Source organism: Marmota monax, unplaced genomic scaffold (assembly GCF_021218885.2).
Source record: "Marmota monax isolate L192 unplaced genomic scaffold, Marmota_monax_Labrador192_F-V1.1 WCK01_AAM20220418_F8-fsc00018, whole genome shotgun sequence".
Lineage (NCBI taxonomy): Eukaryota > Metazoa > Chordata > Mammalia > Rodentia > Sciuridae > Marmota > Marmota monax.
In genome coordinates, this window is record NW_026692201.1 from 20,227,411 (window position 1) to 20,243,524 (window position 16,114).

A 16,114-nucleotide genomic window follows, 5' to 3' on the forward strand; every position below is an offset into this window, starting at 1 on the left:
TTAATCAGCTCAGAGTATTCAATAAACTAGTGAAACATTTAATAAAATATTTAATATGTTTTACAAAAAATATGAGCACATTTATTTAAGGAATGAAATCTGAATGCAAATTGATTTATTGATATGGTAAGGTGAGCAGAGATTGGTGACTGGGTACTGACAAGGAAAACCAGTTCATTTTCAAAAAAGGAAAAATTTAAGGTTACTTCATTTTGCCAAACTGATCATCACTTGGAAAGACAAGAACAAAACACTCTGAAACGGCTAATAATAGAAGCAATGAATCACTTTATTAAAGTGATGGAGAAGAAATAATGAAAAAGGTCAAATATTGCCTTGTTTTAAAATGACAGTTAATTTTTAAAAACAGCCTTAAGTTTTAACAGCTAATAAGACAAAAGTAAGATCCATTATTTGTAGATGTCTTTCAAATGAATCTGGTAGGTACATTCTAATTATGATTACTAATTCCACAAGTTATAAAATAAATTTTCTAAGACAGAAATGATCATTTAATAATTGTAAATTTAAATATTGGCAACACTTTAAATATGTAGAACTGATAACTGCAAAGTGATTGCTTTCAAACATTCATTATCAGTTCATAAACTAAATACTTACATTTGTAGTGACTGAACTCTGTGAGAGATATAAGAACAGTTTTATCAATACTAATTTTTACTAGAATCATAGAAAATTTAGCAAATTAGAAATGTGAATTGTTACTATACGATGTAAGCAAAAGCAGAGAAAGGTAGTTTTTTAGTATAATTTTTCTCACAAACTGTAAATTGTGTTCATGAAGTTAGATCTGTTTAGAGTCCAAGATTTACTCCCAAAAATGAGCATTGGTTTTGAAAATAACATCTTTTACAGGAGAAAGTCAACATTTTAACATAGGAAATAATCAATGTTCTCAGTTTTAATAAACAATAACTAGTATAATATGAAAGCTCAATAATTTAAAAGTAGTTTATCTTCAGATATCTATTAGCAGCACATTTAATTTTAACCAACAATTATACACAGTTTTCTATTAGCGGATGTCAAGATGCATTTCATCCTGAGTCCTGACTGGTACCTGTTAGTCAAACAATAAGTACTAAAAGTAATTGCATTTATTGGTGAAACTGTACTTGTCACACAGTTTACATTAAAATAACTTTTTCTGACATTCATGACCTAAAGAAGAATGTGAGCAAGGCACGATGGTGCAAGTCTGAAACACCTCTAAAGGCTGAGGTGGGAGGATCAAAAGTTAGTGGCCAGTTTGGGCAACTTGGTGAGACCCTGTCTCAAAATAAAAAATTTAAAAAGGGCTGGGATGCAGCTTAATGTCACAATGCCTTGCCTACCATGTGTGAAGCCCTGGATCTGATCTTCAGCACAGAAAAAATACAAACAAACAAACAAAACAACACCCCAGTGAACTTGTTTATATAGTTGTCTTCCAGATGAATCTGGTACATTCTAATTATGGTTAATAATTACAGCAGGTATAAAATAAGTGGTAGAAAAATGATACATTCACACATAATGCTGCAAACTAAGAGCAAGAGAGAGAAAAAGAGAGAACCACACAAGGCCCTGAGTTTGATGGCTAGCACTGAAAAAACAAAGAAAAAATTTAAACTTACTGGAATCCAAAGTTTCTGATGTATGATATATATACACACACACACACACACACACACATATGTATATGTATGTATATATATATAAATAAAATGCACTATTGAGATAAAAAACTAATTAATAATTTATGATTTATATATTAATCTTCACAGTTCACTTTCTTGTAAAGCTATGTTAAAATTTTGAATCCATGTAAAATAATTTCATATATTCTATTGAAAAATCCAGAGAGAATAAATATTTGTTAACATTTTAAACACCATGACTTTTCCCTAAGAATATTAGAATATGAAAGAAATTATTTAGTTTTAGCAAAAGCAAAAGGTTTAAAAGCATTTCAGTATTTGGTTTCTTTAACAATGCTTTTTAAAAAGCCTTTTAAAAAAGAAACATAATGAACTTAAATATTTTCATCGAGTTTGTAAAATATTAAGGTTAAACTCATCAGTATACAATGTTATTTGCTTAGAGGATCCATTTTATTAGGTCAGGAAGCACTCTTTCTTCAGTTGCCACCATCTGTATACCTCTATTACATACTACAATCACTTATTTCTCAAAAAGTAGCATATATATGAAGTTGAGATAATTGCCATTCATATTTTAAAAACTAAACAAGGTATATTACATTAAATAGACTTCTCAGCCCTAGTGTTGCCTGACAGATATGTGATGTGCCAGTGGTTATATTATATTCCTCCTCCCAAGCATGTGCCTCCTGCAGAGATAGCAGACTACAGAAGCTGACCCTTACTGAGACCATCTTGTCTCTCTGACAAAGCTCCTTTTTAACTTCTTACTTACTGGTTACTTCCTGTGATGGAGAAAAACTTTAGCTCAGCTTGTGATAATTTCACAGGCCCTGAGGACCCTGACCCTAATAGCCTCAAGGTCAGAAGTCAAGTCTTGTTCTGAAACATCTGTGTGCTTTATATTAAAGTGGAACAAAAGTGGAGAAATATCCACCAGTGTGTGACAAGAAGGACAGGCAAAACAGGACTGACATACTGGTCATCTGTCAACCCTGGCATCTTAAGTTCATTTTTAAAATGGTCCAAAATACACTTAAATTCCAAATTTGGTATGATAAAGGTTTTTATAAATTAAAGGCAGAAAAATAAAAAGGACTCTATTTCTCACAGAAATCTGAAATTTGATGAATGTTTCAGGTTCTCACATATTTTAAGTCACTCTACAAGTCCAAAAAGTTTGTTTAAAGTAATTTAATGGCTTATAGAGAAAAAATAAGCTATCTGCATCTATGTCTGTATAATTATGTATCTGTAGGTGTTGGAAGGAATTCTTTGAAAAGTAACATTTATATTTTTAAAAATATATCACATTAATGTGCTAAAGAGCTAACTTAAGATATCTGTTATATATGAATAAATAATTTTAGCAGAGAAAATTACTTGAAAATAATCCCTAAAAACTGAAGTAAATTAAAGAAATAAGTGATTTAATTTACTTATTGATCTTAAAATAGCTTAAGAATTTGTAGATTTATGTAGGCTAAAGCATTCTCAAGTGTCAGAAGTCACCATCAGTTTTAAATCTACATCATCCAAAGAAGCAATAATGCATAAAGCAGTAGAAAAGTCCATGAGAATTTATTTAGTTTCCATGACATACAGAAATACTCACCAAAGTCTAGAAACACAAAAATTAGACAATTGATATTGTGCCTACTTTTAATGTTTGCTTTAATCCATTTGGATTTAAAATTATCAGATGTACTTTTATCACACTAATCATTTTATTATAGTAATGGTATCTTCTTGACATAAGGGAGTATGGACATGGAGGCACAAATTCTTCATTAGTGCTTCTTTAGTATTGATTATATCACAATTGCCACACTGGCATAAGATTATGCTGCTTGTGATACTGCATATAATAAAGACAAAATTCAGAAATTTTAGTAGCTTTTTCTCTCATGTACACATAATTTTACACATGAACTCGAAAAGTCCAATTATTTTTAAATACAAATTTTTTTTGAAATGCAAGGCCAAGCAATGCATTCTAGTTAGAATCATATTAATGGAATTTTTCTGGTAGTTTTAGTATTAATTATATAAATCCTGACCAAGTATCAAGTACTAAATAATAGAGATAAAATGTCAGTGAAAAATCAAAATATTCCCAGTTTTATATACTTTACAGAAAATATAAGCTTCAGTGGAACACATAAAAAACAGGAGATATAAATATGAAATGTGTAGAAACTGGGACTACAATATAGAAATTTAAAAAATATATGTAAATAAGGAATAGGTAAAGAGATTCTGGTTAAACTGAAAATCTCTGTCATCTTAAACTTTTATACTCTTCATAAATATCACAAATTTGTTTACTCAAGATATCTACTCTCATCCTTTATATAATAAGTTAAAATAATGATACTGAAAAAGGGAATACAGGAAATAAAACTTTAAGGATAATGGGAATTAAAAATTAAAAATACAATTAAATGTGCACTTACCAGTTCAACAAAAGCAAGTCCTCCATAGCTGTGAGCAACAAAAAATACATTCTCAGCTGCAGACTGGGCTATGAAATGGTCCCAAACATAGATGGCATGTTCTTCAGGAGAACCATTCTCCTACAAAGAAAACAAATTACTATCACAGTAATCAATAATTTAATTATATGTTTGCATACATGTAAGACATAAAATGGTTATAGTGCATTTAAAACAATAACAAAAGAACTACACTGAAAATTTAAATTAATAAATTTATTTAAATTAATAAATGCTAATTAATAAATTAGTATTAAAACTATTAGTATTTTATTGCTAAGCTTAACTCTGAAACAAATTATTTAAAATAAACTGAATTTTTAGGGGGAACAATCCAGGTATACCTGAGATATTAAAACACATCTAAGTACATTAGAATTATTAGCTGACAGTTATAGTGATTTTATGATTCAAAGAACATAACACTAAATATTTAGCTATGTTCCTATACTTACATCTGGCAATGTTTGCAGTATACCTATATCTAAATTATTTGATTGATAAGATTATAAATAACTAAGCTGAAAATAAGGAGAAAAATGAACAATGGATATTTTCTATTGAATTTATTAAAAACATTTTTTTTCTAAAAGCATTTTCTTTTTTTTTGTTTGTTTGTAAAAGTGTATATTTATTTAATTTTTTTAAACCTCAGAAATTTATTAGTTGCTCAAAACATTACATTGATCTTGACATATCATATATCATACATTTGATTCAAATGGGGTATGAATTCTTATTATTCCCACGTGTACAGATTGCAGGATCACATTGGTTATGCAGCCACATTTATATATATTTTATTTATAGAACTGTAAGAAACATCAATATATAAACATAGTTTCCACATTTCTTTCTAATTAGCTAAATCCTAATAAATCTATATATATATTGCTCAAAATTTGAAAAATTCTTGAGTAACTTCACTTCGATGTATTTATTTCTACTGTTGATACATATTATGGCTAAAGCTAAAACCTAGATAATGTAAAAACTAAAACAATAAAAATTAAAAAACTAAATAATACTGATAAAAAAATAAACTGCTAAGAACTAAACATCAAGAAAATGTTTTGTACAATTATTTCTTAGATGCTTTAACAGTAACAGACTAATTTCCTAAGAATGTATGATGTCATGGATTCCAAAATCAAGACAAATTTTTCAACTTAGGAATTTTACAATAACTTATTAAGCTATTGTTTCATAATATCAATCTCTACCCTAGATTTCTTTCCACATTCACAAAGACAACTGCTTACTAATCATTTCCTTTTGGAAGGCCCATAGAAACTTCAAACTCAACCAATCCAACATTATACTAAAACTTATTCTCCAAACCTGTGATATTATCTGTTCCTTGTATCCAAGTGAAACTTGAGCATAATTTTTTACTTCTCTCTCCCTCAAAATCCTCATTTAATCAAAATCCTGTTGACTCTGTCTCCAACTGTCTCTTAAATCTGTCCACTTTTCTCATAAAACTTCACAAGTGAATGACTACACAATCTCTATCCCAGTTTTTCTGTTTCTAGGATTGCTTTAACTCTGTAGAAAGAATTCCATTCTTTTCCCCAAAATTCCTTCCCCAAAATGCAAATACAATCATGTTGCCAAGTCAGTCAATTCCTGTTTAATTCTTAAGTTTTCTCATTGCCTTCAAGATGAAATTTATATTCCTTGGTATGATATCCAAGGCACTTCATCATCTGGTATCCATCTATCTCTAGTACAGAATCTCTCACCATTGTCCTGCAAAATGCAGTAACTAAAAGAAATCATTTGCCTTCTGAGAGAAAACAGGGATCACTCTCTGTGTACCAATTGCAAGGAGGAAATTGCAGTAACCCTAGTTGTGCCATACTCTTCTTGTTTCTGGACTATTTCCTTTGATTGGGAAGTGACCCTTGAGCTCTACCCTCAATTTACCTACTACCTTCACCTATTTGTACAAATCCTACTTGTCTTTGGTCCCCAACTGAGGTATCTAGAAAGTATTCAATGTCACCCCAAGGTTAGACAACATTCTCTAACAACATCTTGCGTGTGCTTCCCATTAGTGCAGTAAAGGATCTATGCTGTGATTGCTTGTTAAGATTATCAAATTCTTGAAGCTAATAGCTTTGTCTTCTTGCTCATTAAATATCAATGTAATAATTAACAATAAAAACCCAATATTTCTCTTCAAGCTGATTACCTATAACTTTACAGTCATATATGAAAATACAAATATACTTTAAAGATAAATATTAGTAACATAAATATGAAATTACCCATACCTAAGATGTGTGTATAATATGAATGAAAAAATAATAATTAGAAAGAAACAGTAGTAGTGATTTTTTAGACTTTGTTAATTACCTTTCATAAACTTAAAAAGTAGGAAAATGGTTATCATAAAAATCAGTATCATAAAAATCAGCTAAGGAAAAATGAGTTGTGACTGGAAAATAGTTGTGACTGTTGGTGGCTTCCAAGGTTCCATTTCTTGACTGTGGTGGCTGTTACAGAAATGTATTCTTTACAGCTATTCTTTTAAATGACCATACATACTTAACACATTTCTATATATTCATATGAAACGATCACAAAATTTATTATACAAACACTGGAGAATGCAGAAAGAGCTTATCAGTAATTGTACTGGGGCTATGTAATGAAACCTGACCTTATAGATACATTTTCTAAGCTTAGACTTTTGTTGTGACTACTGCAACTTCTGCTCATTCTATTTTTTTCCCCACTTCCTAATAGGAGGTAATCGCAAGAAAATTCCTGAACAAACTTCTTGCATACAAATCTCCATTTCAAAATTCATTAAACTGGGAAACCCAACTTAAAACATCTCCTTATCAGTCTTCCTGGGAAATGTCAAGTTAACTGAAGATTAGAATCTTGTGCAGAAGTGACAAGGGTTTAACTTGACCCACAAAATCTTATAACTGACCTGTGTTAGTATCATGTCACATTTAAAACTACTGCAAAATATGTTTGTTCAAGATTACTTACCAGTTGTTCTATCAGTCATGGGAGATTAAATTGAATCCTATACCATTTCATTGTTTTTTTTGTCTCATTTATTTTTAATCTTTCAGGTTATTTCTTCTTCCTTTTATAAAATATAAGTAACCTGAAGACATTATTTTTTGGATTCCAACTATAAATACAAAGCATGCTATCATCACTCAATAACAACTAACAATGTTAGTGTTACTGACAACAATAATGTGGACAAAATATTATGGAGTATGTTTACAAAAAAAGAAAAAAGGAGTATTTAAACACGAAAATGAATCTAGTTTCTACTAATCTGGAAATGGCAAAAGACTGATGCTCAAAGATATTCATCACTTTCTCATTTATAGCAGCAAAAATTTGAATGAAGCTTAAATATTTGATAATGGAGAAGTAGTTAAATAAATTATAGTTTATCAGTCTAAGGATATAGTATTTACCTATTTGATGAATTTAACATATAATGCATGGAGCTCATTTGATTTTATATGTAGTATAATTTTCACTATATAAGATAGCTTTAAAAAAGACATTTCAAAAGAAGTAAACAAAACTATTAAAAGCAGATATACTATTTATGGACTATAGGATTATAAATATTTCTCTTTATAACTTCTTTACACTTTTCTGAACCATCTATATATCTACAAAGTAATGCTTTTCATAATAAAAATATAAACAACAAAAAGTCAAAAATACTATTCTAATTATTGATGACTCCTTGGAGAGAATTAGCATCTGAGCATGGTCTTTAGAATTTTTTAGATATGAAGGTATAAAGTCCACTACAATTTACAAGAGGCAAAGTAACTTAAGAAATAGAAAAACTATAAAAAATTCAAAGAGCACATACAGTCTGAGACTATGAGTATTATCACTGAGCAAGGTAAGGGCAGTACTGTATTTAAAGCACAATAACTGACAGGGACAACAGTGATCCTGAATCATCAAAAGAAGGTTGACTCCATTCTTGAAGAATTAGTGACAGAGTTTTATTCAAAATATTACTTTAAAAAACAGGTAATAAAGGAGATAAATCTTAGCTATAAACAGTTTGGCTCTCTTTCCCAAGGTTTTTTTACTATCGATAGTATTTGAGAGAGAGAGAGAGAGAGATCCCCATATTTTAGGATTTAAAAAATTCTTCAGTTAAGCACAGGAATTAATTAGAGTCAATTAAATGTATAATTCTGGAGTGTTACATTACAAATATTACAAACTAAAATCTCAATTTTATAAATGAAGTGATGCTATACCAAGGCAAATTTGTGTCATTCCAACCCACAGTCCACACTGTGTGCACAATCATTATATATTTATAAACTATAATCCAGAGTGTATATATTATCAATAGTGTATTCTGAGATTAAACAGATTTCAATAGTAAAGGCTTCCTAATATGCTTCAATTACAGAAATGCAAATACACTAAATTGTACACGTTTCTCCATAAATTTCACATTATAATGCATTTTGTATTGAGTAACTTGATTCAAGTTGGATGATTTGAGAATATGCAAACGTATAAAGTACACGGAAAAAGCAAGAAGTAAATCCATTAATTAGATTTTGCTGGTGGCAGACTTTATAGGATATTTACACTATGGAATTCTGCTATATTAAGAGTACAGGTTGAATTTCCTGGTGTACTCTTGCCACCATTAATCCTTAAATGCCAAACAGAAGTGATGAGTAACCAAAGCCTTATCGACCATGCCAGATTCTACTACCTAGGCATTGCAAGGTCTGCATTTATGATGGACTACCTGTGCTGATAACACATGGAATTATCTAAACAACATTTGCATATTTGTGTAATTATTTTCTAAGGTTAATTAGCTCCTGTAATGCATTTCGCCCTTTGAGACTGCTTACTGTGACAGGTTCACATATTTTCTGAACTACTGCCAAATTTGACAGATTTTTCTTCAGCTAACCTGTTGCTAGAAAGATATAAAATGAATACTCTTATGATATATACTTTAAACTTAAAATTCACTTCAGTAAACTGAAAACACAAAGATTTTTAAAATACCCAATTTTAAAATGAAAAATTTAAGATTACTTTTATTTCATGTAAATCTTCCTGTAACTATACTGGCAAGCACAAAATTTCTATACGAACAAGTGTAACATTTGTGACTTTGAACTAATACATAGCTGTCACTAATTTCAGTTATGTCACATGTAAATGTCAAATATAAACATGTATACAAATAAAAGCTGGGTATGGTGGTGCATGCCTGTAGTCCCAGCTACTTAAGTCTGAGGCAGCAGGATTACTTAAACCCAGAAGTGTGAGACCATCTTGGGCAACACAGTGAAAGTCTGTCATTAAAAAACAAAAACAAAAGCCCAACAAAATATAACAACCACTGAACACAAATATTTATATGTGTATAAATTCAAGCTATAACCATCTCTCGCCCAGAACACTATCCACTTGAACTGGCCATGTGCTTTCTTTCATAACTGCTTTCTCTCAATGACTTTAAGACAAGAATGCTTTAAATATCCCAATTTATAAAGACTGATTTCCTCAAGGTCCTATAGCTTGCTAGATTGCAAGCTGGTCTTTCTATTTCACATGTCTGAACTTAATACTACATCATCTATCCTTTAAAATCATTTGTGTTAAAAGTGTTGTTAACAAATGGTTGCAATATTGAATTGACTAAAACATTGCCTTTTAATCTGTTTAAATATAAAATGTAAACCAACAATTTAAAAGAGTTAGTTTAAAAGGAGATGGCTAAACAAATAATTATACCCATCTTTTATAGATGTGGTGCCAAATACTTTGTGATTGGGTCATACTGTCACACAAAAAAGGTGTGACCTAGCATGGAAGGTAGAGTTGGTTGTATTCTTTATATGTGTATAAATTACAAAACTGTGCTCCATTGCACTCCTGAACATTTCCAAAAAGTAAACTGATGATTATATTCACATTAATAAAATTTAAGCTTCCCCGTTAGGAAAATCTAAATGCATCATAATATGTTAACAGTTAATGCTTCTATAACACACATTATGGCAGGCATTTATCTAAATACATTGCAAATATTAACTTATTTATTCCTATAAGTTAGGCAAAACTATTAACTCTGATAAACATATAAGGATTGAGAAATTTACTCAAGAAAATTATTAGTATATGGCAGAGCCAGAATTCACACCCAGGTACTCACAAACTTTATAACTGTAATCTTATAATTACTTTATAGAGCCCATAATATTACAACATACTTAACATCTCTCTAAGTAGGTCTAACCAGTGCTTCTTCACTTAATAGTGATGAACTGAAGAGCAAAGAGTCCATAACAAAGAGTCTAAAGAAAAAGATACAAGAATATTGTGTATGCAGATATCATATATGGTCCACCAGGTTCATATGAAAAAAGACCTTCACTGTGAAATGAAGGAGTTTATTTTCTGAAAGTTCAATGTGTCCTTCTCTCACTCAAATAGCTTCTGCCACTTAAAAGACAGAAAATGAACCTAATTATTATTAATTAGAAAACTATTATTAATTTTCTGACATTTATACAACTACAACAAAGAATAAGGCTAAGTGAAAGAATCCAGACACAAAAAACTACATATAGTATAATTCAGTTGATAAGAATTCTAGAAAAGCTGAAACTGTAGTGTTAGAATACAAATCAGGGTCATCAGGGTTAGGACACGGGATGAAGGAACTGGCTGCATAGTGAAAATTTTTGAAGTGATGTAAACGTTTTTTTATAGATGGTTACATGTGCATATATTTATCGAATACCATCTGTTTAATTAAAATTAGCACAACTTATATAAATTATATATCAATAAAGCTAGCATCAATAAAAACTAAAAAACAGTGGAGAAACACCAGTCTGGAAGCTGGCTGACTGTTATCTGGAATACAGTCATATATACTTGTTTTTAGTACAAACAAAACTAAACAAAAAATAAAATAAACAAAAAAAACTAAAAAAAACCCCATAAGTATATATGACTGTATTCCAGGGTAATTATGTTCTTCTGAATGCATTTAAAATGATTTATTTACTTTTTATTTGTTGTTTTTAGATATACATAACAGTAGAGTGTATGTTGACATGTTATACATACATGGACTATAACCCATTGCAGTTATAATCCCATTCTTGTTGTTCATAATGTGGAGTTACATTGATCATGTGTTCATGTATGAGCAAGGGAAAGTTATATCTGATTCATTCTACTGTCTTTCCTATTCCCATCTCCCCTCCCTTACCTTCATTCCCCTTTGTATAATCCAATTCTTCCCCACCCTACCCTCCCTTGTTGTGGGTTAGCATCACATATCAGAGAGAAAATTCGGCCTTTGATTTGGGGGGACCAGATAATTTCACTTAGCATGATATTCTCAGTCCATGGGTTTACCATCAAATGCCATAATTTCATTCTTTATTATGGCAGAGTAATATTCCATTGTGTATATACCATATTTTCTTTATCAATTCATCTGCTGAAGGGCACATAGATTGGTTCCCTAGCTTGGCTATTGTGAATTGAGCTGCTATAAACATTGATGTGGTTGCATCATGCAGTACGCTGATTTTTTAAGTATTTGAGGTATAAGCCAAGGAGTAGGATAAGTGGGTCAAATGATGGTTCCATTCCAACACTTGTTTATGTGTTATCTATGGTTGCTTTCACCATAGAATCACAGTGGAGACAAGAAGTTGAGGCAGTCAGAATGGCCTAGAATCCTAAATCACTTGATATATAGCATTTTAAGAAAAAGTTTGCTGACCCTTGCTCTAAGTATTTAGAATGTAGTTCCAGCTTAAACATCTTGTGGCAGATTAAACATCTTGTGTCTGACTGCCTCATGAATACCAAAAGGTATTTTTTTAAAAAACAAAAACATAAATTCACAAGAAATAGGATAAGAAGGTGGAGAAAATGGCAACATTTTAGAAGACAGATACACCACATAGACAAATGGTAACCAATTTAGCAGTTCTGAAAAACTCTAACTAATCTCCAACTGACAGGGGGATAGCTGAGATCAAACTTCATTTTCAGAATCCTCCAAAGCAAAGGGTACCTCTGAGGTTGAAGAACAGTGGGATGCACATGCTAAAATAAGTCTGTTTAAGAAGCAGATTTGTATTCATTTTTATTAATTTACTTAATAAGAAAAATTATTTTACCCTCTTCCATTTCATGTAGTTTAACAAATGTCTTTCTACATCCTAACACGAAAAATTTTGAAATGGGGAAATTAAACGCTTGGCATCAGTTTCAGAAAAAGAGAACGAGAAGGAGAGAGAGAGAGAGAGAGAGAGAGAGAGAGAGAGAGAGAGAGAGAGGTGTTCATATCATTTACGTGTGTGCGCACACACGCTAGGAATTGAGCTCAGGGCCTCACACATGCTAAGCACATACTCTATCACTGAATTATATTCCCAGAACTACCAAATGCATATTGAATGCACCCCAGTCTACATCCCTGTAAAATTTCCAGATTGGAGGCAGTCAGATTCTCAGTCTTCAGGCAGAAGATTGAAAGACTTCTTTAGGACACCAAACCAGACTAAAAAGAAATTCTAAAGATAGATAGATGGGAGTGACCATGGGGAAAAGATTCCCAATACATAGACTCCTTAAATAACTTTCAAGTTATCCCAGTGAAATGAAATAGTTTTAATAAAAATGATTTTTATTAAAGTATTTTACAATGCTTCTATTCTAAAAAAAACCACATTTTATCCACTGCAAACCTAGATTTCTCACTATCTAAACAATTAAACTGAAAAACTTAACACATTTTAGTAGAATAACAAATTGGTATATTTCATTAGCAGTGCTGATTTTAGGGCACACCAAATGTTGCCTTTATTGTCCAACAGAAAATGCAAACACAGAGAACTATTCTAGCATGTTATTTAAAAATCTTCCCATATAGAGCAGATATACTATAATTTACTTAATAAGAAAAATGAGAAAATAAAAAATTATATATACCTGTTGAAAATATTACATGATTTTAAATACAAAATTCAAAATAAGACTTTGTGTCTAATTATTAATTATTTATACTAATAATAGCAGCTAACATTTATTAGGTAGTTACTACTTACCTGCTTTTGATCAAGCATTTATATATATTAATTAATTGAAATTTCACAAAAATACTATGAGTCAGGTGCTATTATTATTCTTATTGCATAAATGAGGCACAGAGAATGAATAGCTGGCTCAAGGTCAAATAGTCATTAGAACAATTCAATAATAAAACACTGAGTTCTATAAAACTCAACAGTCTGAGTTGAAAATTCCCAATTTTAAGTCCTGGGATAGCTTACACTCCCTCCTATATTTCTATCTTCCACACAGTCTTACAAGTTGACTTATATAAGGACTTGCAGTTTTAACTTGCACTTACATGCTTTGTTTAGAAATGTAATTTAAAAGTCTTAAAAGAGTTTCCTGAAAGAATTATAGGACACTTTCAATTTTAAAAAGAGATGGTATACTATGCCCAACAAATAAATTCTAGAACCTCTACCTTGTAGAATATGTACTTATTAGACATTAAACCTGCAAATAAGAATTTCGAAGACTGGAAATATGTTATATAATAAAATGTGACTAAGCATCAGAATATTAATATATGAAATATTTTAAACTGAAAATATTAATGATAAAAAACTGTAGTCATTTTAGCAAACCATGCAATCTCAATTTTATGATAACAAAAGGTTTCAAAGAATTCTCATATGCTATAAAGACTGTCAGAAGTAGACTGTCACATAGTGACCTTGCTGGCATCTAACTCACCTAACAGTATTTGGAAGTGCATTGTTTCAAATCAATAACTAATTAACAAAGTACAAAAGAAGTTGTACTGTTTCCTCAGCTCCTTGTTAAAAATGGCTTTTGGCAGCACATGGGCAGAAAGGTCGCTTTTATGACATCTCTAGGAGCCTTTCAACACCCTGCCTCTGTCAGATTAAATTACTTTTAGCAATTAATTGTCCTAAGTTAAAACAGAAGCACATTTGTTACAGCAGGCTGTCATAATGACATGGTGAGTAGTTGTTTTGATATGAATTTCTTCCACTGACCTTCTATCATATCTTAATTTTTGTGGTTGACCTAACTGGAAGATTGGGAGCACATCTTAGCTCAAAAAGCACAGGCCAAACCTTGAGGTTCTTGGGATAAGATAACAACAAATAATTGAAAAAAAATTTTCCACAAATACTTTGAACAGAGAAGTTTATGAACAAAGGAATATGTAACTTGGAAATTAAATTCAAAACAAATCATTCTTAATTATTAGAAAAATTAAAAATACAAGAACAAAATGTTCAAGTGAGTTCATCCAACATGAAATTACAGGATCATGTTATCATATCATAGCAAAATTAAACATTTAGAAATAGTATGCTATAGGAAAATATTAATAATTTTAAAATTGTAAATCTCAGGTATAATATGTATACACACGTGTATGATACATAATATCTTCTATTTGATACATGTTCAAATCTCTATAACTTTATAAAATCAGTTACAAATAATAATTCCTTAATCAAATCATTCTTTAAAAATCTGAATTTGAATAAAACTGAATACAAACAACAACAACTCATCTTCTACATGAGAAATATAATACTTCATAGACATTTAAAACTTCATAGACATTTAAAAAAAACTAGGCCAATTCAAGGACAAGAAACGAAAAGCTCAAAATTTTCAAGAAATTCTAAACCCAAGAAAACATTGATAACAATAGATATTGTTTTCAAGTTCTTACTTTGTATTTGAAATATTGCTAAATGCTTACTATGTTCCAATTCATTTAATCCTCATGATGGTGGCAGTAGTTACTTTTTTTTTTTTTTACAGATAAGGTAACTGATCCTTGAAGCATTTAAGTCATTTGCATAAGGTAACACAGCTATTGGAGTCTTCTTAACTTTAGACCCTATAGGCTTAAATTAATCTTACAGTTATTTTAATATATGTGTACATACATATATTTATGATTGTGTATTACATATCTAAGAACAAATAGCTCTTCCTAGTTGTAAAAGTAGAATTTAGGACTGAACATGGGTATGCCTGAAAAGTTGACTTTCAGTTCTTCCAATTCACATTATACACTGAGGGAAAAGCCAGAGCTATTAACCAAAGATTTGTATCTGGAGAGTAGAAAGACCTGTAACTATGACTTTCAGTGCAATTAGGGAGAGTTACAAGGACTTTGAGAATAATATGGTTAGTGTGTAAGTATGTATGTTTGTGTGTTGGGGTGGGGAGTAACTGATCCTCTCAAATATCTGATAGGACCCATACCATAATCAGATGGTGTTAGTAATGGAAGACCTGTGGACACTTGGGGTCCTGAGAAGCTTGTTCCTCCTACTTAGAGAATGTCGCTAAGCCCACTGCTCTATGGACTTGACTATAAACAGTGACGTATTTATATACTTTATTTACATTAAAGGAACTTGGTGATATTTTTGTGGGACTCAACCATCAAACTTGTGGCCACCATACTCTATAAAGGAAACTTCAGGCACTTTTTGGAACAGCATCTAATGATGATTATTTGCAAATCTGTCATATAGCAGAATGAGCAAGATTAAAGCCATATACATTTAATATATGCAGTTAGTATGAACATTTATTTTTCAGAACTAGACACTAAACTTAGTGATTAACTGGACAAAATGTTTCCTCTTGATATTTGTTGTGAAGACAATTTCACACTGCTAAGAAATTTTTCATTTAAATGATTTAAATCTTTGGGCTGGGGATGTGGCTCAAGCAGTAGTGTGCTCTCCTGGTATGCAAGGGGTGCTGGGTTTGATCCTCAGCACCACATAAAAATAAAAAATAAAGATGTTGTATCCACCGAAAACTAAAAAATAAATATTAAAAATTCTCTCTCTCTTA

The 16,114-nt window shown here is 30.7% G+C and overlaps 1 protein-coding gene across 8 annotated transcripts in view; it reads right to left on the reverse strand.

The window, feature by feature from the left end:
* Positions 1–16,114, reverse strand: part of Fam172a (family with sequence similarity 172 member A) — a 487,335-nt gene that overhangs the window by 210,396 nt on the left and 260,825 nt on the right. For all 8 annotated transcript variants that reach the window (XM_058574617.1, XM_058574621.1, XM_046428568.2 and 5 more), the window contains one exon: positions 4,121–4,240. In XM_058574617.1, coding sequence (XP_058430600.1) covers positions 4,121–4,240 — 120 coding nt within the window. The remainder of the gene's footprint in view (positions 1–4,120; positions 4,241–16,114) is intronic.